Source organism: Prorops nasuta, unplaced genomic scaffold, assembly GCF_024137725.1.
Source record: "Prorops nasuta isolate Cenicafe-Biocafe unplaced genomic scaffold, Cenicafe_Pnas_1.2 PNAS00038, whole genome shotgun sequence".
Taxonomy (NCBI): Eukaryota; Metazoa; Arthropoda; class Insecta; order Hymenoptera; family Bethylidae; genus Prorops; species Prorops nasuta.
Window position 1 is genome coordinate 21570 of NW_027116835.1, and position 25897 is coordinate 47466.

A 25897-nucleotide genomic window follows, 5' to 3' on the forward strand; every position below is an offset into this window, starting at 1 on the left:
AATAAATGCTTGAGAATAAAAGATATCACATCCTTATATATATATATATATATATATTTTTACATTTTATAAAATATCTATGGGTTATTAAATTTCTTAATTGCTCTTTTATTTTAAACTGTTTTCGTTTAATCGAGATTACTAATAAGCCGAGAGCTTTCAATGAAACATAAATTTTATCTTCTTGCGGTATTAGAATAAGTGCTATATGAAAGTCTATAATACTCTACTATAATACTTCGATTCGTAGTACAGCGCTATTTTTTATCGGATCTCATTGCTCTGTTGGGCTCGTCGGATTCGTTAGGAATTACTCCTTGCAGCGAAATAATCCACTTTTACGATTAATTATCAGCGCGTTTTCGTGTCATAACAATTTAAACCATTTTTGTCGTAAATTTGGCTATTGCCACGACAAGAGAACGGTTACCGCGATGCGAAGAAAATACTAAGGCTCGAAAATTTCAGCTTAGAAATTACTTAAGACAAAGACCGGGCTTTAGCACTGTATTGAAGGTTAAAGTGAGACAATTGATCTTAGCTAAAACCGTGCTAAGCTTAAGTTTCGTTTATAAATTTCGGGCCTAAGGGCACCGTGCGTGGAAAACACCGATAGAGAAGTGAGAATGTGTTGCTCATCGTACACACGGCATGCACAGTAAAAAATTTGCAAAAATTTAACGGTAGACAGAGCTGTTAGCAATAATTTTTTCACGCTGTGCTTTTCGTACAAACAGCAATACACTTTACTACTTCACTATTATCGATCATTGTATATACACGCTTATTTTTTAAATTGATATGACTCCGGCCGTTACACGCGAACTATTCATCTTGAAATTTAAATGTGTTTTACAGACTATATAGATATTGCTGGTCTGCTTTGTGTCCACGATCCAAGAAATCGTTCCTCGAGTTCTATAGTTCCGAAACATCTTTAGCGATGTTTTTAATGGAAAAGTAACAATTCAATTGACCGTATGTATATTTCTTTGAACTAGAATTCGGAATGATTTTTCGGATTGTAAGAACATCAACTGCGGCTTTAATAAAGCTTTCAAGGGTCGGTGTCTTTTCACAGTCTTTGCACAAAAATCGCCGGGATTAAGTAGTAGATGTACCAATGTCAAATTTTTTATTCTCCAAACCCCGAATATATTTTGTTTTGATAGTTTAATGCATGAAGTTTTATATGTGTATGAATTAATATGAATTTAATTAAAAATAAAATAATAATATGTAGAGGAGAAAAACACATTAAATTGATACACCTACTTAATCCCGACATTTGGGCGAAGATACCGACCCTTTAGGGCTTTAGGGTGAGGTTCACCAAACCCGGCTTGGGGCTAGTCGGGCTAAACTCATACAGCTCATGTAACGGAAGTCGGAAACTATACTACACAGTGGGAAATTGAATCGTGTGTGCTTTTAACTATAGTGTAGTATATCATTTTCCATGTTAAATTACAGAGTGAAACTAGCCGAACCACACACGATTCAATTTCCCACTGTGTACTTTAGCCCGAAAGTGTATGTACATACATAGTACTATGTATGTACCACATTAGCCCGGCAAGCCCTCAAGCCGGATTTGGTGAACCTCACCCTGAAAGTATCGTTTTTATGAATCCTGCAATGTCATTCTCCCGAATAGCTCTAGATTGGGATCGGGGACATCGGGGGCATCGGGGCCCCGAATCTAGACAGCCCTGCGCGATGACCCTAGGCCTAGGCTCTGTTCGTTTGTGTACTGCCAGTACTGAAAACCTATACATATTTTACGTGACATACATTGTAGGGTTTCAGTACTCGCAGTTAATAAACGAACGCAGCTCTAGTGAGAAATAACTGAAATTAAACATATATGTATGTACATATACATCACCATAACCTAAAAACAACCTAACAGATATTAAAAATGATTAGTAAGATTCTTTGAGGTTTGTGGCATCGAATCGCGACTAGCAACGATGATTGACAATACGGAAAAGTATAGAGAAGACGAAGAAGCCGAAGGAGAATTTTACTTTGAATCGGACCATTTAGCATTAAAAGGAAATAAAGATTATATTTCATTACTTAAAACTATTGTTATTCTTGAGGCGCAGAGAACACAAGCTATTAAAGATTTAGATGAATTATTATCTGCTCATGCTAAGGCTCTGAAAGATCCAATATCTTTCGTAGCACAATTACAAAGTGGTGATCTTCCAGAACTTCCTGGTCCGCAGAAAGTTATGGAAATACCCTACATTGATTGGGCACAATACAATATTGCTTTGCCAGACATGCGAATAAGACCTCAAACACGTCACGCTCATGTTCTGCCTACATTGCAAAGAAAGACTGAGCAAGATGAAGGAAAGGTAATATATACAGCAAACGCAAGTTCGGTACTTGTGATAATGACGAAAGTAATTATAGATTCTTGTGAGAGGTCGGGCTTTTGATGAAAGTAAGCCAGAAACTTTTAATCAATTATGGACAACTGAAGAGCAAAGGCGCCTTGAAGAGCTGCTGATCGAATATCCTCCTGAAGAGATAGAAATGAGACGTTGGACTAAAATAGCTAATGCCTTAGGTGAGAAAGCAGCATTTAATTTTAATATAATTAAGATTTAAGGTGTAAATAAATGTTTTTATATTACAGGAAACAGAACTCCCAAACAAGTTTCCAGTAGGGTACAGAAGTATTTTATCAAGTTACTGAGGGCAGGTCTTCCAATTCCAGGAAGAGGGCCTAAAGTAAAATTGGACTCGAAGAAAAGCATAAGTCATCGCCATCAACGTAACAACTATTGGCTACACAGAAGGTCAACGTTCTTTCCACATCAGGAAATAGCTTTTGCTAATGATGAGAACAAAGAGCATATAATTGCCGAAGAATCAGTTAGTATGAGAAAATCCAATATAAAGAGAGTCAACGTTAAAGTAATTGTTAAAATTTCAAATTGATTTCAGGAAGAAGATGTAGAAAATAATGTCTTGGGAGATACGCCTGAATTAAGACAAATCGAGCTACTTCGTGAAATAAAAGTGGAAAAGGAGCAGGGAAATTCTGTCACTTATACACATTTTGGTTATAAAGTAAGTCAATTTGAAAATAAATCTTTATTTTTAAGATCCTTTTATACAACAAATATCAATCATTTTCTTTACAGTGTACAATTTGTGGAGAAGAACCGTTAAAAGGAACAAGATGGCATTGTACAGACTGTCAAACTGGGGTAGATTTATGTAGCGATTGTGCAGTATCTCAAATCGAATCGGAAAATCCCGTCCACGAGGCACTACATAAATTAAATCCCATACGAGCTCCGAATCATAGCAAATGCTATGACTTGGACTATTTCCCACAAAATTTCAGTAATTCAAATTATCTAGATCCCAACTTTTTACCGGAATAAGTAAATACTTAATAATAAACCCACTAATAATATCTTACTTGTTAAAGTAGACTAATATGTATCAAGAAAATTTTGACTGAATTTTTTTATAAAACTCTTTGAATGCCCCACCTCTCATATTATTTCTGATATCTTGAAAAAATTGTAAATATTGATGCATATTGTGTCTGTAAGGTAAATATTACAAATTAGTTGATCAATTTAATTACATTACCTGCGATGTTATTATTTATGAAAAATACTTGCATCATTAGAAGAACAAGATTAAGCATTTCTTTTGTCTGACACAAATGGTGTATGTATGCTTTAGTATAGCTTCTACATGCCAAACATTTACACTTTTCACATATCGGAGTAAAATCATCTTTATGCCTATTAAAACATAATGCATACAGAAGATATATTATGGACCATGGTAGGCAAATTCTGTATAGCAACCAATCATCCATTTTACCTCTCATCCAATAGTGTTATGAAAGGTACTGTGTGTTTACAATCGTCATTATCACACAAAAATGTTAATGCTTTTGATTCTTCTGTCATTGTGTAAGCATATGTTGAATCAAATATGTCTACTCCTAACTCGATCAAATTTAAAATTGTTATTGGATTCCAGCAACCTGTCGATACCCTTGGCTTGTCATTAGGAAGTAAATTCTGTAGATTAATATTAAAAAAATCAATACGATTTCTAATCTGTTAATTAAAGAAGATAAAATAACTTACAATTGTATGCTGGACAATGTTTCTAATTTGCTCGATAGAAATACTTTGCGTATCTGGTCCATTAGTATGAAGCCCATCAATTACATAACCTGATAATGGCTTGTCTTTTAAGTAATTAATAGAATATTCTCTAGAGCTTAAGTCGTATCCCCCTTGAACAGCACCTAAAATAGCTGTGGATTTTAATCCTACTGACTTTTTGTACCTTTCTAAGCATTCTTCCAACAAAGCGTTACTACGATTTACAGCTTTGAATAGTCTCTTCTTCCCACTATTTATATCAGTATCACCATCGCACAAAGCTACCCAAATGTCTGGCTGAAGAATTTCCACGACATCCATAAATTCATTAGCTGTCAATTGGTGTCGACCTAACTTATTCCACACTGCGACAGAATTTAATTTTTGATGACCTCTCGTCGTTGTTATCGCAGTGTCATGAATGGATAAAAGTTGTAGGTGTTCCTAAAATAATTTAACTTGTACTTATGCAAAGAAATATATCATCTAATTATAATCATTACCTCCATACTAGTAAATTTTCCAAGTGTACTGTTAAGAGCCTCGATCGACTTTGACATTGATATTGTGGACGAAAGTGAAGCTAATAACATGTGTCTATCAGACGTTACATATTTTAAAACTTCTTTGGTTAAATGTGGAACGGATCCTGTCTAAGTATTTGAAATGTTTAGTAATCAGTAACATACGATAGATATGTGTCTCATTTATTTATGAGTATACTTACTTTAGTAAATATTAGTAAGAGTGGTGTTTCAAAATTTACATTTGGTAATCTTTTAAATCCTGATAAATTACCTATGCGGCCAGTACTATTATTAAGAGGTTGAAACTTAAATTTCATTTTTAATGAAGCGGGTATAAGGATGATGTGTTGCAGTAGTTGTGAATGATTCAGAATTACAAGTTAATTAATTAAATAGAAGACAACCTTGATACAATAACTCAATTGAATCTTAATTTTATATTTATAAAGCGCGATTATTTTACCGTAACAAACTTTGGAATAAATCAGAATAATAAAAGTAAAAATTGAAGTTTAATGCAATTTTTTGAAAGAAATGCACAAAACATCGGTGATAGATGGGTTGATTGGGTTGATCTGATATAGAGGAGAGGAGAGGAATGAGAGCCATGAGAGCTTGAGAGCCACAAGTACTACATACGGACAGACACAGTCGACACAGATGACAGGCGGTGTGTGTACGTACATACACACACTGTAGAGGACCGGCGTCCGCGGTCAGCGGCGTGGCGCGCGTGACAAAGGCGAGGAATGGGGATGGGGATTGTGTGGCGAACTGTCCGTGGACCTAACCTATTTAATTGTTGCGCTGCAACTTGCACGCAAGGCGCATACGAGGCGTCCTATTAATTCATACCAAAGGGATAAACTCTGTTATAGCGAATGATATTTCGAGAATAAAACTCCTGTTAACATATATTATTTTACTCAGTTAATTAATTAAAGGCGCGTTCCGTTATTTACTGTGAGACTAGTAATCTATAGTTTGCGTGACATTAAATATAGCTTTTCAGTACTCGCAGTCAATAGCGGGACGGGGCCTACAACTCTAACAAGTTATTACAGATTATAAGGCCCTTGATAGAAGCCTCCTATTGGTAGGAGTATCTATAACAGCCTTTTGTGATTGGTCAGGCATCGAGGCATCAGTAGTATGTACATATGTTGTATGTATGGCATCACTCGAATGATCCGAAAACTAAGAGAAAGTTTTATAGTGTAAGAAAATCGAATGCTGAATAACTTTTTAAATAAGGACTAAATAAAAAATTGTTCAATTATTTTATTCTTAATATCATTCACTCTTTTCATTTTATCAAGGTGGTTGTCTGGTTTCGGGAAAAAAATATTTCCATTGGCCCACATTGCCAAACAAGAAATCAAGAAACAATCATTCACTTTATGAACCAGTGTAAAGAAAAACAAAGAAGCCTCATGCACAACAAAGGAAGCAAAGATCTAAAAAGGAAAATTTAAATTGATTGTTTTTCAAATCTGTACCCGTTCGGTTGTACATTGTTGGAAATTGATTCGTCGACTTTTCAGTTAAATTCACTTTGCACGCATTCTTTACGAAATTTTCCAATACTGTACTATATAAATCGAGCGAATGCGACTAAAGCCCTATTATTGTAACTTATTTTTATCTGAAAAATATAGTAAAATCAAAATTAAATGAGTTTTTTTTTTAAATTCTTAGATTTTAAATATTAATAGTATGGGCAGTAGGAAAAAACCACTGGACAGTATAATATTATCGTAAGAAAGTATTTTTTATTGACTGTACAATGTTTAAAAACCGTATAGATAATATATACGATTTGTTGTTTGAGTTTATTATGCATATCTAATGATATTGACTTAAATTTTGCAAATACATCAAATGTGTTTCATTTGTATAGACAGTTAATGATACAAGGTACATTACACACATACTTTATGTACAAAATATTAAAGTCATTTTCTGTTATTTTATACAATTCGGCATATTATATACAAGATCCATCGTATTAATATCAACTGATTAAAGAGAGTGAGAGAGAGAGAGAGAGAGGGAGAGAGGCCTAATAAAAAGAGTTGAATAATTAATTCCTTGATTATGTTACATTAATAGGAATGAATTCTTCTTAGTTTGAAGAAAGAAAATTAATCAAATGTTTGTTCAAACTATAAGTAGAAATAAATTGCATGAAAGATTTGTTTCATTCGTTTTTCTTATGTAGTAATCATTACAGAAAGAGCTTTTACAGTGCGCAGTCAGCACGAATGGAGCAACAGCTAGATAATATTGAGTATCTCTCGCAATTTGTACGAGTTTTCTCTTTATAGAAATGGCTTAACAGCGAAATAAAACTGTTGGTATGTATAAAATACTTGTGTCATTACAAGCACTTTATGACATATTGAAAAGTTTGTTTTAAAATTGGAGCAATTTTATAAAGAGCCGTAGGAAATATTAAAACTATATATATTATACACATTATACTCTCTCACTCTCACTCTCTCTCTCTCTCTCTCTCTCTCTCTCTCTCTCTCTCTCTCTCTCTCTCTTAACAATATTTCACATATTTACGAGTAAATTAAAAATATCCACCACTAGGATTAACAAAACATTAACAATCCACACTGTCTATGACAATGAAATAAATAAATACATAATTATCGTATGGGGGCAATCGGTACGAATAAATTACGGTAATAACCACAGCATTTGTTTTTACACTGTATTTGTTTCTTTATTAAATTGTATATAGAATTAGAGAGATTTGATAAATTAGTGTGTAAACGACGATGATAAGGGGTATGAGGAAAATTGGAGGCGGTATATCATTGATATGGAGAGACGAGTGACAATATGACGGAGAGGGAGAGAAAGTAATTTGCGTTGGGTAAAAAAGAGAAGGGACTATATACGCATATATGCGAAGCGATATAGTTATTGGTATATAGTATAGGATTATAAAGGCCAGGGCAAAAGAATGGAGCCAGCCAGCCGGAGGCAGCGAGATTCGAGACTCGGGCTGCTCGGGGACTACTCGGAGAGAGGTATTTTCGCCGGAGGCGCGGCGCGTCCGGACTTTGGCGTGATGCGTGCGTGTTACGTTGTGCGTTGGAGGTGCGCGGCGCGTTTGCGAGGATAAGGAAAATCAAGGTGAGGTGATGAGGAGCGGTGAGCGCGCCGAGTGGATCGAGTGACTGGAAGGTTGAGGAGGGACCGAGGAGAGATCGCGCGCGAAGGCTTGGTATGATAGAGGGAGGGAGAGAACGCGCGAGAGAGATAGGAAAGGTGGGTGGGATGGGGTGTGGGGTCGCCAACACATATCTCGATATCTCGCAGTTCGATCTCTCGGGCAAGCGCTGCCCGTATATTTACATGTATAATTTATATATCCCGGCACGAACGCACAGCGCCAGCCAAGGATCGAGGGCCCGGCGGAGTCCGTCGCTTTACCGCACATCCCCGTCTCTCTCTCTCTCTCTCTCTCTCTCTGTACCACCATGCCAAGCCCGGCCATTATAACCCAACTTGTGGATCCTTCGATCCTACGAAAGTCTCGTGGATCAAGAAATTCGCGAGAATCCAAGCAGCCTACCAGATTCCCACGATCGGCTACCCCCATCCCCTATCTCTCTCTCTCTCTCTTTCGCTTTTGCTTTCGCTTTCGCTCTTCACGATCGACCTCTATTACGACCAACATATTTCGGGGGGCGCACTATCTTCCATACTCTATTAATATACATAAACCATCATCCTTAATTTTCATTTCAACATGCGAAATAGAACAGCAGTCAACTTTGAAAATATCGAATCTTCTCGAAATTCGTATACGAATATAAATCTCGAAAAGAAGTGCACATCAATATTTTCACTACGTCTCCTATCGAGCATAATGATATATAGATACTGCAATGGAGAGATGCGCGCTCGCATACATACACGCGCACGCACGCACGCACGCACGCACGCACGCACGCACGCACACACACACACACACACACACACGGTACAAGAAAGATCTTTGGTCCGTAGTTGATATACGACATATGTATATGGATACAATAAGTTTCGAAGATAACGTTGGGAAATTGAGCGTGCTGGCGCTTTTTCATCTTGACAATGGTAAAAGATGGAAGAGGTGGTAAAGGATGGTAAAGGGTGCAGGTATAGGCGCGTGGTATGTGTATGAGCTAGAGTAGAAAAGTCGGAAGAGGAAGCACGAGGAACGGTGGTCGCTGTATGGTCGCTCCTAGGGCGAGATAGTCCTTAATTAAGCTCAGGTAGCATATAGCAACGAATTCCATGATAGGCTCTCGTTGGCGTAACACGGCCGCGATAAGGACTCGCCGCGCGTATGTACGAGAGCGAGGGCGGACGATCCGGCACGCGGTTAGCACGGTCTCTTCCCGTGGGATTTTTTTTTCGGCTAAATAATGCGGCATCGAGAGAAGAGTCAAACGGCTCCCCTCCCTCCTCTCCCCCATTGTGACCGTAGGGCCGCAATTAATTATTGCGTGCCCACGTGGGAGCGCATTGTTGCACTGCACGAAGCAATAACCCGCAGTCCAGGAATTGGCAGTGAAAACTCATTATCCGACTTGAATGGGACGGCGGAGAAAATTACTCCAAATTAGACGATCAAATTCAATTGTAAGAGCTAAGTATCGCGTAAATCTCAGCAATGGAGCGGTATCGTATTGTATAGTTGCATCGCGGGAGTGGGGACGGGACGGGACTCGGGTAGGGCGGATCAAATCGACACCCAAGCTCTCCGATCGAATCCTTTCTCATACAGCGCGTTTAATGTTTAATCGGTAAAAATTAAATTCGTTTAAAAAAAAAAAAAAAGAGAAAGAAAATATTGTATGCTCTTTGGGAAGAGTATATATATATATATATACGTAATCAAATCGAGCGCCGATATCGGATCGGGAATTGAGTTATCTATTCGCCAAAGATCGCTAAATTGTTAAATTGCCAAAAGACGATCGACGGCGCGCGGCTTGCTGGAATTATTTATTGACACTATGTTCGACGAGGAGTGCAATTTTGTAATTCCGAGACACCCCGTAGGTATATACGTGAAAACGAGGGATCATTTGCAGGGTATATGATGACGCGAGGGGGGCGATATGTTAAGAGGAGATTGAGGCACGGTGTTCGGTTAAAACGTAAAAGTGATGCCGGATGTAGCCGCAGGCACTGACTGGGAGCCCTCCACGTCAAATTACAAAACACCTGTTCCTCCAAACAACTTCATTCCATTCGTTACGTGCGCTCACATTGCGGAATAATCTTTTTACGACTGCACGACTGGTGTGCTTGCGCGATAGGAGATTCGGGCGATTAGATGCGGACGAGAGAGAGAGAGAGAGAGGGGGGGGGGGGGAGGGGAGCGAGTACGGCGAAAGAGAGTAAGCAGCGCGATATCGTTTCGGCACACGCATCAAAGCGAGTAGTATATATATATATATACATAACGTTAATATAAGAACAATGCTACTTGTACATGCTGCGCACTCCCCTTGCCGATTCGCCACACACATATCCCTTTTCCCCTTAATCAGCAGAATTTTAATAACAAGACCAAAAATTATTATATACTGATAAACATATAGTATACATGTGTGTAAGAAACATTAAAGCAAATTACGCATATTCTCTTGTTTGAATACCGCTCGCGAATCTCCCAACAAACTAATCCTCGCTCTAAATGCTATATAACATGTTGCAGTTGGTGAATATAATAATAATGTACGTCATTGAACAAAAGTGCAGTCTCAATATAGAAAATTATTGAAAGATCGAGTCTATCCTTTGCAAGGCCAATGGAAAATCAACTATATATTTCTGCTTGAATTTCATAATCAAAAGCTAGAATTTCAATAACCGCGGCGTGGATGAACCGCGCAAAGGATAAACGTGTCGTTAATAGTTACGTTTGTAGTTTGTATTCACTAATGGCAAGTTTATGACTTTGGTAATTTGTCTGAGGAACAGCTCAACTTTATTTAATCGTCGTTGTCTTTTTCTTTCATTCTCTTATTTCAAGTTGCGACACATTAGTCGCGTCTCAGGCATTTTGCGAATATAATATAAGAGTAAGAGGATTGGGAAGTTTACGTGGCGAAACGCTGCATTTATGTGCCACTTGATTCATTTCCAACGCGACACGTCGCACGGCACGGTTGACAGTGTTTCGTTGTGCGTGGACGCAGGACACACTCTTATTAGTCAGGAACAATTAATGACGCGGTAGCATTTGAAAGGAAGAGGAGGAAGGGAAGGGAGAATAGATCGCGGAAACGCGCGCGTCGAATAGACGGATCGTTGACTGGTCCTCGCGTGGCGTGTGCTTTTCCTTTTGGCCATGCAGAGGAGGGCAGGCAGGATAAAAAGACGAGTGGCATATTGATGGGAGTGCGCGCGCGCACTCACACACACACACACACGCATACACACAGAGACACCAAAACGTAAGATTTCTTTGGGAAGAAACTGGGGAATTCCTAAAGGCAGCAGCGCGGCGCAGGCTATACAAGTGCCATGCTTCTTTCTCGCACATGCACCTATCGTTACATTCCACGCACTGGCACCGGCACCGGCACCGGCATCGGCAACAGAACTCGAATTCCTATCTCGATCTGTTGCTCCTGCAGACCAGAATTCTCCTCCTCTCACACCCGCCTCTCTAATGCTCCTCTAGTTCCTCCAGTATATATATATATATATATGCGCATCCACTGCAGGACACACGAGAAGCAATTATTATACACAGCGAGGGGAGGGATCTGGACGTTTCGTCGCTCAAATATAATCCGACGGTACGGAAGTTTCGTTGATAGCGGCTAATCTGTACTGTGGCGGTGCTTCCATAGTCTGTTGAGCAAGATGATGATTGGCCGTCGGCGTTGCTGACACTGGCAATTGCTGATTCGCGGAATTGGAACTAAGATCGCTATAATAGGCGCTACTTGGTGCGCTGCTGAGCGTTGGTCCGTCTGGCTCAGCATCGCTACCGGTGTACGCTGTATTTTGATAAGATGGGTGTTCACCATTCCTGCTACCGACTCTCAGCTCCTCTCGATGATTGTGATTATGATGATGATGATGGTGGTGGTGATGGTGATGTAGCTGACCAGGCGGCACCGGAGTTTGAGGTCCGTTCTCGTACATCTCGTAATCCGGCTCTTGTAACCTGAGGAGATGGGGTCGAGAGAATATATGTATATATTGTGCATCTAGTATGTATTCGTATACATATATATATATATATATATATATATATATATATATATATATAAGTATCTGTAAAGAGGGAGAGGGAGAGAAGGAGAGAGATGCGAACCTTTTACTGTGTCGTGTTCGTAGAGTGTCCCTCTGCAGGGACAAGTCGTCGGTACTGCCTCCATAATGACGGTGGAGCCTGGCAGTGTCCAATTCGTGGTAGTCGTCCTCCTGTCCACCGGAAGTCGTACCGTACGTCGAGCTTCCTCTTTCTCCAACCGCTCTCATTTGCAGTTGAAGATCGCTGGCGTAGCTCGCGGCTTGAGAGTCCAATTCCGCGTAGAGCGCCTCGTCGGTCTGCATGTGGGTGTAATGATTCTCAACCGGCAGATTCATCGAGCGTCGGTGCTGAGGAAGAGAGAGAGGGGTCGTCACGACACCTGGTGTACCTCCACCTCGTCGGGAGCCCAACCACGACCATACGTTGTGCCCTAAAAATCGTCCCTCCTAATTAATCGTAACTGCATATTTAAATATATCATTCGCCATACCTAATACTTATATATATATATATATATATATAGGTATTCATGCACACACACATTTATCGCTTTAAAATTGATTTATCTCAGCAGTGATGCTTTTACGGATGTTATATAGTATATATATATAGGCTTCTTTTCTACTTGGTTAGCATCAAGAATACGTGTGGTTAAAATTAAAATCATCGCATTGCTCTGCTACACCCTGTATATATTTTTCTTTTTACCCATTAATTAAAAATTATATAATGAAGAGCTTATAATTATACCGGGACTCGGAGCCACATCGTGGTACGGTGGTAGCTTATCGAGCTCCAGGGGCGGTCGATCCGGTATAACGGAGACTCCTCCTCCAGGTCCAACCCCAGATCCATGGCCTCCTTCGGGAACATTGGCATCGTCCACGCCAACGCTGCAACAGTTCGCTGGAAATGAAACAAACCAAAAGTCATTTTCAGCCTGAATTGCACCTCGCGGAAAATACGTTAATTATTTTGGACGCGTCATTTGGTCCCCGCTATATAGCTCTGCTTTTATATATATATATATATATATGAAAAAAAGGCCTGCTTTCTATACGGCCTCTCATTGTGCCCATGTCATCGCGCCATCACAGTCTCGAAGAGACGGTTGTAATGGGGGATAGAGAGAGAGAGAGAGAGAGAGAGAGAGAGAGAGAGAGAGCGAAAGGGATCGAGGGAGGAGAGCCCTGGAGAAAAATTAAACCCGAAATTCATAGATCAGAAGGACCGATGCGACGTCTTGCGGTAACTAGTAGGCATGAGAATGTCGGTGGAAAAAAAAGAAAGAAAGGGAAGGAAAGGAAAGAAAAGAAAAGAAAAGAGGAATTATGGGAACATCTCGTGAGTCTTCTCGTATATATAGGGCACCCTACCATATATAAAACCTTACGTGCATAGTACGAAATGTATTGGAACGCACGGGGCTGGAAATATAAGCGCAGGAAGCAGAGAAGTTGACCTTTGTCGACTGTGAAATTTTTCTCAATTTACCTGCTGATGTACTTCCAGACAAGCCGGGCCCCCGGCCAGCTTCTCTCCGATCAAACTTATAAAGCGTTACTCGTCGCCAGAAAAGAATTTTCCAAGATAGAGAAAGTGTGTGTGAGGATGATCGGAGAATCGCAACGATAAAGGATTAATCATTTTTGACCATAACGAAATGTACACACGTGATGTTAACATTAAGTATCGAGAATAGTATATAGTACAACGATTACTCCCGTGAGTCAATTTAATCGTATATATATATATATATATTATTTTTGTCGCAACAGAGTCGCGCAAACTCGATCCACGTAACGCGGCCGCTTATCCCGTGCTGACATATAAGCGCCGATGATTTAACATTCGACTATGCATTGCTAATTATCTTATTACACTTTTTGATTTATTCACTCGATTGATACAATTTGATATGATTCAACGACCACCAGTCGATACAGCGTAAATAATCAAATCACTAAACTATATAATCGTGTATGAGATAATTATGCAGGCTGTACGCTACTATATTATCAGAATTTTGGTGTAATTTTAAAAATGTATTTTATCTTAAATATTTTGTAGAGAAGGGACATTTGCAGAGAATATGCATATGGATTAGCGATATTTAGAGTCAATAATGGCCATTGGTGTATGTAGAAGCTGTTATCTATAGTTTATAAATTATGAAACGTTTCTATAGAATAAGCGGTAGGAGGTGAAGGTAAAGGTAGGGCTATAGAGGAATTAACTGTAGATTAAAAGAGATACGACGAGCTAATCCTTTCGCGTTAAAGCAATCGTCGCTTAATTCTCACTGTCACTTAATGATATTCCTTTTTTTCACCATGCACGTATATTCCGAACGATAAATTATAGCTTGGCCAATCCTTTTTTTCTCTTTGCATCAGTCTCTTCATTACAAATAATAATTAACATAAAGTCGAAAAAGTATAGGAATAATTCACCAGTGTCCAACAACATATTACACTAATCGAAGGAATCGTACGCCATCCGCGGCATGTACTAAAGTAATCAAAGTGCGTAGTGGTGAAAAGTGGATTTAGCTGGAGGAAAATTTTGATTGGGGAGGGGGGGGGGGGGGGGTTGTTGAGACTTTTGAGTGGCGAGAGGGAGAAAAATGTTGGATTATATGTATATATACGTGTGCATGCGTATGTGGTTACACACACATATATGCACATAGGCGTACGTAGATCGATATATAGGAAGAGAGCAGTGCATGGCCCGGAGGTTCGACGGAACGTCCAGTGTTGGATAATTAATTTGCGGTTGAGGCTGTCGATCGTTTCAAGTTATATACATATATAGGGCTAATGCTCTTGAGGTCCCTTCCCCACTATACATAGAAATATCTTATATATTGGTTCCGCGCCGTAGGAATGAGCCACCTCCAGGCGATCGAAGGGCTCTCGTCGATCCTATCGTACCGCGTGCTGATTTTAAATCGGAAAGTTAATTAGACGCGTTTCACTGTCCTTCGTGTGCCTTCTCCTTCCTATATATACCTATATACATATATATGTATACCTCATCGTGCCTCACTCGAACGAGATAACCACAGGTCCGAGGCTTTCGTGCAATGCAACAGTTCTCTCGCGCGCGACCTGCCTGCTTTCATTATGCCAACTAATTAAACTCCAATCGACGCTGACACTTGACTCTCATCGTCGTGAAATTGTGTCTATAGGTATGCAAGCGCGGTCAAGCGTGTGTATATACACATGAGAGCTAAGAGGAGGACTGTAGCGATTTCTTCTTATAGCCTCTGTATGTATAGGTATATATATATATATATATATATATATGGCGGGAATGTTTGCAGATTGTGTGTAGCGTAGCCACTTATACACGTATATATGGCTCATCGAACCCAGCACATCTGCGCGGATGCTAAACGAAGCGTGTTTCATGACTCGAACTCGCGTCACGTTTCACGATTCGAGATCGCCTTCGCCGCCTCTTGCCTATATATATATATATATATATATATGTATGTATATATATGCCGTCGATTAAAATTTCTAGCTGCTTTTTATACACGCGCTTCCATCTAAAATACTCTACTTCCCTTAGCTCCTCTCCATCATTGAGACACAATGCGGCGCGGTCTGAAATACTTTTGACGCTCCAACTATAAAAATCATTACGTACGTTGCCTGCCACAAGATTGAAGAACGAAATAATTGTCACTCGATAAATAACTGCAGGCAATTTTCTGAATGATTAAATAAGTTTTTATCAGCTTAATTCTTTATGGAACTTTGTACTGTGACATACCTATTGACAATTTAAAACTTGCAAAGGCTGGAAAAGAAAGAGTGAATTGCAGGTGTCGAGGGGGGCACGATTTATGCATGCAGCAAGTACATACGAGGACGGTTCGAATGATTCAGTGTGGCCGGGTAGAAGTTATAAATAGAATACCTAGACTGACAATAGAGATGAATGGTTCAAGGTGTGGCCTATAGTGTCCCGCCCTCGGTAGGGGATTGGAGTAATTGGGAATCGTTCGGAATTTTTGTAAGAGCTATAGGGCCAGCAGGCTTATGTCTTATTCTTAATTCGACATAATTTGAGCTATAGGCCTCGATACAGTCAATGAAAGCGATCCTTCCTTTCGAATTAATCTCATTTCTCTGAGCCAACTTTGTCCAAGTTTTCCAAAAGAATAAATAACCGAGATCGAAAAGCACTGCACCCGTGAAAGCCCTTTGAGATAATGCTCTAATTATGGAATGAATAATCCTCTTACCTCTGCCACCAGCGCTCTTCATTCTGTAAGAAAAATAACAATTTTTTAATACAACTTTTCTAATGAAAATGTATATACAAATGAATTCTTTTCTATATCGAATTTACAATAACGAATGGGCAAGGTGATAGGTTGTACGGTTCAGGCTATATATATTTTATTTCAAAGATAATTAAGCCCATCTTTTAGAACTCTCCAGTCACAGTGACGAAATAATTTTTCATCCTATCACCTCGCGCCTACAAATTTAACCATAGATTGAAAGAGAGAAAACTGCTATGTGCGTATATATGTATATATATATATATATCGTACTATCAAAATCAGATTCATCAAGGTCCAATTCATCGTGATTTGGTTCTTTTGTATAATAAACACTTGATAAGAAAAATATACGAACCTCCTGCAGTGTAAGAGCGTTACCATGATGACTGCTCCAATACCGGCCGAGACTAAGGAAACTATCACTAGAGTGAGGACCCAACCGAGTTCACCGGGTGCTTCTGAAACATGAAGTAAAGCTTGGGTGAAAAGATGGGAAAAAAAGCACATGTATACACTCAGAAAAAAGGAAAAACAAAATATATATATATATATATATATAGCATATTCATCAAGAGATTTATCATTATATTACGTCGAGCGTGATTGGATTGGTTGAAACATATACGAGGGTCCTGCAGGCAATCGTTGCATAAAAATGTAATATAAGCTGGACATTGAGGAGTAAGACTTTTACGGCATAATTGGCTCGCTGTCAATTGTATGGTTTCCGCGCAGCGGGATGCCGTAATATAAGATTATTACGCGCGTTCCTCGGGATTACTTTTGCCCTGCAAGCCCGAATGATATCCGGCCGTGTCCTCTTGGGTTCGCTCATTTGGTGGATATTTTTATATTGTCCCATGTCGGGATTTCAGGCGGATTCGTTTGGCCCGGACACACGCACGCCCGTACATATATAAAGGGAGCTTATAAGGAGGGTGGATGGGGTACATGCATGGTGAATGTGTACGGCGTACAGTACGCTCGTTTGGTCAGAAACGCTGCCGGGCAACCTAATTAAGAGAATCGCGGTGCGAGGTTACAACTGGCGCATGACTACTGGCCACGTGATCGGTTCGTTTTTCGCAGATGCCTGCCGCACATTATTGTCGAGGCGCATCTCCGATAGCACAGCGTTTCGATTTCCGATGGATCATCGGTGAATGCGCTCCGCAGTAGCTTATTTTAATTCTCCTCGCCGACGCTTCTTTATCTCGATGCCATGATATTCCTATTATATATATATAATAGTGGGAAAGGTCGATAGTTTGCTGAAAATCTTGACAGCAAGTTGCAGTTGATTGGTTTCTCTGGAGTTGGAACGAAGAAGGTTTCGGATGAATTTTTGAGAGACTATACGCGCGCGCTGAGCGCTCCAGCACCGCGGCACCGGCAACGTCAGCCGTATATAATAACGGTTCTATAGCGTTTCTTTATTCTATTGGACAATAAGTTATCCCAGCGTACATAGAGCTGCTGATGAAACTTGCCGTGAAGAGGCTTGCGTGTAGATCATGCACAAGATGTGCATTGTATATGTATATATTTGGAACTTTTCCGTCGAGCGAGCATCAATCGTGCAGCTTGGAAAAGTTTATTGCGTATAACCGATTAGTAGCTGAGAATAAATTGTGCAAGATGAAGTAGCATGCAGAGGAGCTATATATACTATACTATACATATATAAGAGGAGTAGAATGCCGCTCAAGTATAAATTGCTTCCATTATCGCGCCGCGTACGCAGCGAGAGAAGTGGCAGAATTTTCGTTAATTCAGCATTGCTCGTTTAATTCCGTCCGAGACGGTGCTGCAGCGAGTGCATGCACCTCATTTACCAACATTGTATAATTGCACGGCGCCAAGTCCCGCGCATCGCCTTTAAAGCCTTATAAAGGATACACCGCTACTATTTACCCGACAACTATTTAACAATCCTGGCTAAGAATCAAACGAGCGAACAACGCTTTAACTCGATATCTCGAATATCCTGTATCGGTCCGTCCGTGTGCATTCCACCATATACTTTTCGCTTTTCGCCAACTGGAATTTCCCCGTGCAAATTTTTATTTCGTGAAAGAGACTCGAGAGATTCCAAGCAATACTCCACTGGATAGTGTTCATGACGTGAAAGTTATGTCAGTACACATATTATGCTCTTTAGTATAATATTTATATGTATAATTTTTTTGGGTTTCGAATAGAGAGAGAGAGAGAGAGAGAGATGCGTGTAAAAATTGTTAAACAATTGATATAATATAATAGAAATAACGTCAGGATCCGAGGGACTTGAGAATATTTCTTGGCTATATATAATATAGAAAAAGAAAAAACAGTTATAGCTCAAACGTATATAAAGTTTATTCTTGAAATAGAGGAGAGTTATATATATATATAGTATAGTGTACAACGGGGGGTATTTCTTTTGATATTAAATGTGAAAAGATATTGTGTCAAAAAAATGATCAAGATAAGACAGAGAGGTTCGGATGAGGCAAAGGTGAGAAAATTGATCCGATGATAGGAAATAGGAATGATCGACAGTTTTAGGTGCATGGTGAACGTATATACGCGTAAGGTATTTCGTGTAATCCGTATATACAAGTTGAGAGAGAGAGAGAGACCGGTGAATCCAATTTCGAGTCTACTTCAAGAGATCGAAATATCTCGATATAGGGCATAGGTTACGTACATTATTATTATTGCTATAGAGGAAGCGAGTAGCACGTTGAATGGCCGAATTAACGTACGGCACGGCACCATTTCTTACTCCTGCTTATTTTACGTAGAAGCTGGTCTCATTAACCGTGTTTAGAGCCTATCGCATTATCATATAATACGCTAATCCTGCTATAAAATCCCATGGGATACGCGCGTTCTCCAGTAAATTGCATTTAATATTCCTGTGGAAAGTTGGCATAGTCCGTGCTTTTCGTTCGCACATTCACCGAGCCTATACTATATAAACTGCGTAATACCTACATACCCTAATTATATTTCCAAGTTTAATCTCACTTGGGATATCTGCATGATCATTTCACAACGATTTTGAAATTTCTTCGACATTTGCGCCGCATCTGGCAGACTTTTACAATGAACGCGTTAGAAGGAACATTAGCATGTAAAAGTTTTATCTTCTCTGGAATTATGCTCTTGACGTATACATATATATATATATATATATATGTATGTATATGTATGTACGTTATTCTTTTTTCAAATTTCAACTGACGGCACACCAAGCTGTGCCAATCATTTTCGTCGCAGCTCCATATATGTGCAGTATATCGTACACGAGACGACAGGGATAGGGATAGGGAAGGTAGACTTGTATATATATGCGGAAAGGAGGAAGAGTGAAAAAAGAAAGGTGCGCGTCACAAGTGGCGTCGCGGTCAACGTCACGCTCCATCTTGACGCGAACATTAACTGCGTACGCGAGGAGAAATGGCTGATAACACACACACACACCTCTTACCGGAGGGTTATCAATCATCCCTCGCCTGCAAGATTGGCCACCTATAGGCTAATTTCTCTTGAATTCCAAACACGCCGTAGACAGCAGACCACACGTCCTCTTGTACCTTGCGTGCATGCATGCATGTATAAAGCTGTTATCCTGATAAAGGCGCGCTCGACTCTGCACTTGTCTATGTAAATATATATGCCAATCTCATCTTATATGTATATACGCGTGTGTAAATATAAACAAGTCTGTTCTGCACTTGCACAAAACTTTCGGAGAATCATACGACATGTATGCGCATCGGACGGTTTATTAACACACTTAAGATTAGAAAGAAATCTATTACTGCAGGTTGTGAATTGCAGTGGTATTTCCATCCATGCCGATTCACCGTGGCGTGAATATCGGTAGATATATGTATACATGTTATATCTTTGCACTGCTTTCGAGCGCATGCCTGCAGTATAGCTGCGTTATTTCTCCTACAACTATATAGAAGAAGCAACAGGTTGCTGCTTCCGCGAGACGGAGGGAGGGCATATTTATCAAACGCGAGGCTACATGCATGTAGGTATATATGTATGTATATATATATGGTGCGTTCGAACACACAGCTCTTTGCTCTTCATTCACGGATTATGCATTTTACTTGTTGCCAAATATATATGGACTTTATTCTCAACGACCATGCACGTACGATGCATGAGATTTGCTCAATTACAACGAAATAAATATATTAAAGTATATCAGAAAGTGGATGCCGATAATATCGAGAGTAATTGTGCAAAAAGGAAGAAGGGCGAATCGTTAAAAATCCATGGTTCTTTTCAATAATCGCGCGATACAATGTTCCGTGCATGAAATTAAAAGAGAGTCGCATAGGAACCGTAACGATCGAAATAAGCTATAGAAATTTAGCCGATTGCGATTGGCGAGAATGATGATTACTCCCAACGTGTTCTTCCATATAGACTGCGTGCATTCAACTTTCAATCGTATAGAGATGCGATCGCGTTATCGACGATCGATTTTGCAGGAGCGAGCAGCGCTTTCTTCTTATATACATTAGCCCCAATAAGTAATTTATATATACGCTTTTGCCTTTGTATATATTTTTCATCGATCAGCGTTTGTCGATCGTCCTGCTGCCAGCCATCTATGCTTTTGCGGATTGCACGCCAAGTTGACAGTATACACAATATACATATACTTGTACCGAGAAAACATTGCTTTTTCCTTTTTCACATTATTTGCAGAGATACCTCAAGGCTCGTATTTCTGCCGCGTGCAATGGCACGGCGCGGCGCCGCGCAGCTCAAACTAAAGGGAAAGACTTATATTAAAATCCCCATACAACTTCCGCACATACTATAACATTCGCTCCATCTAGAATAATTCTATATGCTACCTCGAACCTCGAGACTCGAGCGCTGCAGAGTGCAGACACGTCTCCGAATACCTCGGGGCCCTAAATATTACTGCGATTATTACGTTCATTGAGCAAAAAATGTACTCTTATACTTTTCCTGATAAATATAACGACTGATTGTGAAGGAGGAAAAAAGGATTGTTCATATCGAAGAGTATATAACTTCATCCACACTAAAACTCTTTGATAACAAATATAAATATTTATAAAGATGAGGTATATATCATAATGGGGATATGTATATATACTGCGATTGGGATAAAAAAATGTTATTGTTTGATACGGGCTATAAGATCGAGGGGGAGGAGGTCCCAACTTTATCTATCACTATTCCCCGACGGAGAGTCGGAGCTTGTTAACATCACTGCGGCTGGTCCACCTTATTATCTTTCCAAGTTTATGCGCGTAGAGCACATGTGTATATGTGCTTTTCGCGTACCAACTGCAGCTCGCCACGATACTCATCCCTCTGCTCGGTGCTCCCATTTCCTATAGTATACACGGCGCGGGGGGTTGAGGCATAGATTTTAATACTCCCTTTGTGCAGGGATATTGCGATATTATACGAGGATAGCTTTGGAAATTCTTGATGGAAAGTATACACACCTGTGCGATTTGGAATGTATTTTCATCCGTAGCTGCACGATGCAATGCGAAAGCATGACCTGCAATAAACTGGTCGGTGGCGTGGTCGGTGCAGCAGCGCGGTTATACCTCGCACGGCGATAATCCAAATGAGCGCCCGCGCCGCCATGTGCTAAAATTGACTATAGGACGAAACCCCATCAAGACGGCTAGTGGATTATTTGCTATAAGCCAATAAGCGCATTGTCCGAATTGCACGCGAAGCTGTACAAGGTTCGTTCACGATTTTATCGCGAGCAACACAATGCAAGCAGGAAACCTGCGAAAATATTTATTACTCTGCGGTGAGAGCACGAACCGTTAGCTGCCCGTTGGATTCGTTCTAGGGCTGGAGAGATACCGGCCTCTACTCGCGGTGGAACAAAGAAAAAAACAAATTTTCAAGCACAACCGCGCAGTTACTATATACATCTATAGACTCGCCGTAATTATACTAAACTAAATGCAAGAGAAAAAAGGAGCACATGCATTCAAATTAATTTATTATTTTTCAAATATATAGGTAAACTCGTAAAAGATATACATATACCTACTCCTTCCAATTGATGCATGCGTGGACAGAATATTTTAATTAGGTCCTCGCGAGACTGCGAACCACTTATTTCGACGTGTGGATCAAACAAAACTGGTAAAATATATATATATATATATATATATATATATATATAGAGGCGGAAAAGAGTTGCGCGAGTGTGAGAAAGAGGTGATATAGGGGCTCGTGCAAAGTCGTAGAAAAAAAGGACGCGTTGAGGCACCGAAATGCGGCGCCCCGTCTTAAGGCAGGGGGTCTTATCTCGAGAGGTACATACTTACGTGCTACGCGCCTTTTGAAATTGCTTCTACACGTGTTTACGCCACCCTCGTCGTCCTTCTCCTCCTCCTCCTCCTCCTTGCCACGCAATAAAGCTTCGCACGCTTGTATATTCACGCGAAAACTACATGTAAGCACGTAACTCGTTTGTTTCAGCTATAGGAATATTTATTATTTTTACAGATTACGCCGTTTTTGAAAGCAGCCAGCCATTAGCGATTATTGTAAAGAGATAGGCTGACTAGAGCCAATTAAATTGAGAGAATCATTTCTGCTTGAGCTCACACCTATATATATATATATATATATATTATATTTAGGACTGTAAAGTACAGTCCTATCGTAATTATTTGCTTAGTTACGACGCTAAACGAATGGACAAAGTGGAAAATGGCTTTGGTGTCGATGCGTAAAATTTGCTGGTATATCATACTATATATATACCTACTCGCGCATATGTATCATGAACATACTCGTAAATTGCTTTGATTTTCTAGTGTGCGAACTAGTATGAAGGAAACAGGTGAAAATATGTATTTGGCACGGTTGATTCGAGGAGGAGAGCCAAGTCGCTGCGTGAAATTGGTCCATGCATTAAAATGCCTAATTACGAGGACTTGTCATTACGGTGCTCAAGTTGCTAGCATTACTCGCGTTTCGCCCGTTGCAGCGTTGCCCATCGGCGTGTGTATGTGCGCTTCCCCCTACTCCACCGCTCCTTTTACCAAACCTTCTATCAGCCAATTAAAGATTTGCCGTAATTAGTTACGTACTACCCCGACAATAAACCTTCGCCATAACTCGTAATCTTTTTGTCCCCTGATCCAAGCTACTTGCGTCTTTTTACCTTCTCCTTATACGAACCGGGCCATTCGATTTCTACCGCAACATTGGTATCGTTTGAAACAAACAATATAATAATAAATAAAAAAAGGGCTCTTCGATTCAAGATTTACATAATGCCCACATGAAAATTTTGTGAAATAACTGTACCGTTCTAGTGTTAGGTATTTATTTGGGAGTAATAAGGGGAAATAATTGAAGTATACATAAAAATCCACAAAAAAACAAGCTTCTTTTGTAGAATTTCACTCATTTCTTTAATTGGAATATTTTATTTTACTATGTACTTGCCGTCTTTTTTGTACAAGCGAAGCTTGTTTTTTGTGGGATAACTATTACAGGAATGTGTTACTTTCAATTTGAAGGCCTGGAGCTAAGTCAAATTTATTTTTGTTTTTAAATTTTATCTGTTTATTGACAATTTCTCTACCTATATTTTATCAAAGACAATGATTTCCCAGTTTGTTTGACATATTTATGGACATGCTAATTATTAGTCTCAAAATGAAAGTGGCAAAATTAAAAGTGGTGGATCCAACATGGTGGGGCGTGATTTGAAAAAAATATACAAAAACTATACGAAAAATAGAGTTAAAATTTGATTGATAAAACTACACACAATCCCAGCATAACATATAATCACATTGTATTTTAATGTATTCGGAAAATAAAGAAAATCACACAACATAATGTATAACCTCAATAAATATATCCACACAATAAACTGCGATAATTGACAGAGACGACGATATATCGACTTAGATTAAGAGGACGCACGCGCGTATATACATAGATACGTTATTGGCAGGGCTATGAAAATGACGTCATTTTTGCCTTAGCGATTAAGTTCAGAGACGAAGACAGCCACCAGAAATTGCAGGAGAATATGAAGGGGAAGAATCTTATTTTTGACATAATCGTACATAGAAACGGGTATGTGAGATCTCTGGATTGCGTGGGTCGCTTTTCACGTTCTACGTTTCATTTGAAAGGATTTTTAAACCCTATTTAAGAGACGCTTCGCTCAAATCACGATAATGTATCATTCACGGGAAAGAAGAATGGGCCTGAAAATTGGAACGGCCAAACTTGCCGTATAGTAGTTGCACGGTAGAGCGTTCGGCGGTATGTATATACTTACCGTGTCTCTTGATTAAATTAATGATAGTATACTTTGATGAAGTTCTAACGAATAAATATAACTACACGTATAATAAAAAGCTTAAATTATCAATTAAGGAATAATTTTTTAATGCGCGCGTGGTTCTTTGATGGAGAGAGAGAGAGAGAGAGAGAGAGAGAGAGGGAGAGCAGTCGTTTAAACGCAATAAACTTTAATTATATCTGTGTTTGGTAAAGCCATGGCTGATTAACGAGCATAAAAATTGCAGGAGAAAAGAGAAATTATTGGAGGCTCCCCGTTATGCGACGTAAAGCGAAGATTCAACAAAGTATAGGTAGATATATATATATGAGCATATCACATACAGAGCAGGGAAAGAGTGGATGATCATAATAAAGAAAGGTTGTGATGCTGCGATGAGCGTCGAGTCGATCAATCAAATTACCTGCAGAGGTAAACTAATTTCATCAGTTGCAAGGATTTTGCCAGGATGCCGTAATCAGCGTGGAACATCTATTGTCATTAATCATTTGACGGCTTTAAAGTATACATGTAGTACGTGTTATATATGTATATGTTTGTATGCTTGTATGGGACCATCAGGGGGAGGGGGGAGTCGACTTCTCAATAGGCCGAATTCGTTGCTCGTCCTTAGTGCGTAAAACGCGACCTGCAGCTTTCACCCGTGTCTTTTCATTAAAGCTGAAAACTACGTCAATTCGCGTCGCAGAGAAATTGTATGCACGATAGCCTCGAGGAATTTCGCACATTACGAATGCCTCTCATTTACAATCATACTGAGAGCCATCTGAAAAGACGAGCAATCTGCAGGGTACTAGCAGGATTCAGTATCGAATAACGCGTATATATTCTTTTTTCTTCTTCTTCCCTTCTTTCATGCCACAACTGCGATAATCATGATAGACGTATAGTATATATATATATATACATTGGAGAAATCAATAGAGAGATCTTTTGCTTGCGACTATACACACACATATAATTAATTATAACGAGGTTTGTGCTTCCCCTTTCTTCTTCGCAGTAGATGAACGTACGGGGGAGACGTTTTACGAAATGATGAGCAAAACGTATAAACTGGTACGATTAAATCACTGTTATAATATTCCATGAAAGATTATAATAGAATTAAGCGATAATTCATTTATGCTTAATCCCGAGATTTTAATGATCGAATTTCAACAATTATCCAAAGTAGAGATTTCAAGGTCTGCAGTTAGAGTTGCTCACAATTAGTGCTTATTATTGATCTTATATATATACGTATAACTGTAAGATATAAAACCA

General features: G+C 39.5%; 3 protein-coding genes across 3 annotated transcripts in view; 1 reads left to right on the plus strand and 2 right to left on the minus strand.

Annotated features, from left to right (window-relative positions):
- The first annotated feature begins 1056 nt into the window (after positions 1-1056).
- Positions 1057-3410, plus strand: LOC136783981 (ZZ-type zinc finger-containing protein 3-like). Its single transcript, XM_066744432.1, has 5 exons — positions 1057-2369; positions 2428-2584; positions 2654-2892; positions 2965-3090; positions 3165-3410. The coding sequence occupies exons 1-5, from the start codon at positions 1974-1976 to the stop codon at positions 3408-3410; spliced, it is 1164 nt and encodes a 387-aa protein (XP_066600529.1). The 5' UTR covers positions 1057-1973.
- Positions 3411-3436: 26 nt separating this feature from the next.
- LOC136783980 (queuine tRNA-ribosyltransferase accessory subunit 2-like) lies at positions 3437-5364 on the minus strand. Its single transcript, XM_066744431.1, has 6 exons — positions 4885-5364; positions 4661-4810; positions 4137-4601; positions 3865-4067; positions 3657-3782; positions 3437-3577 (listed from the first exon to the last, which is right to left on the minus strand). Exons 1-6 carry the CDS (start codon positions 4999-5001, stop codon positions 3472-3474), a joined length of 1167 nt encoding a protein of 388 aa, XP_066600528.1. The 5' UTR covers positions 5002-5364; the 3' UTR covers positions 3437-3471.
- Positions 5365-6466: 1102 nt separating this feature from the next.
- The window catches only part of LOC136783915 (uncharacterized), a 92505-nt gene continuing 73074 nt past the window's right edge, over positions 6467-25897 (minus strand). The window contains exons 3-7 of the mRNA XM_066744282.1: positions 16631-16733; positions 16231-16253; positions 12720-12875; positions 12030-12399; positions 6467-11879 (exon numbers count right to left, since the gene is read on the minus strand). Coding sequence (XP_066600379.1) covers positions 11489-11879; positions 12030-12399; positions 12720-12875; positions 16231-16253; positions 16631-16733 — 1043 coding nt within the window. The 3' untranslated portion in view covers positions 6467-11488. The remainder of the gene's footprint in view (positions 11880-12029; positions 12400-12719; positions 12876-16230; positions 16254-16630; positions 16734-25897) is intronic.

Coding starts and splice junctions, on each gene's coding strand:
- LOC136783981 (XM_066744432.1), top strand. CDS start 1,974: ATGATTGACAATACGGAAAAGTATAGAGAAGACGAAGAAGCCGAAGGA. Junction 2,893..2,964: donor ATATAATTGCCGAAGAATCA/GTTAGTATGAGA, acceptor AATTGATTTCAG/GAAGAAGATGTAGAAAATAA. Junction 3,091..3,164: donor ATACACATTTTGGTTATAAA/GTAAGTCAATTT, acceptor TTTTCTTTACAG/TGTACAATTTGTGGAGAAGA.
- LOC136783980 (XM_066744431.1), bottom strand. CDS start 5,001: ATGAAATTTAAGTTTCAACCTCTTAATAATAGTACTGGCCGCATAGGT. Junction 4,811..4,884: donor TCTTACTAATATTTACTAAA/GTAAGTATACTC, acceptor TCAAATACTTAG/ACAGGATCCGTTCCACATTT. Junction 3,783..3,864: donor ATAACACTATTGGATGAGAG/GTAAAATGGATG, acceptor ATGTTTTAATAG/GCATAAAGATGATTTTACTC.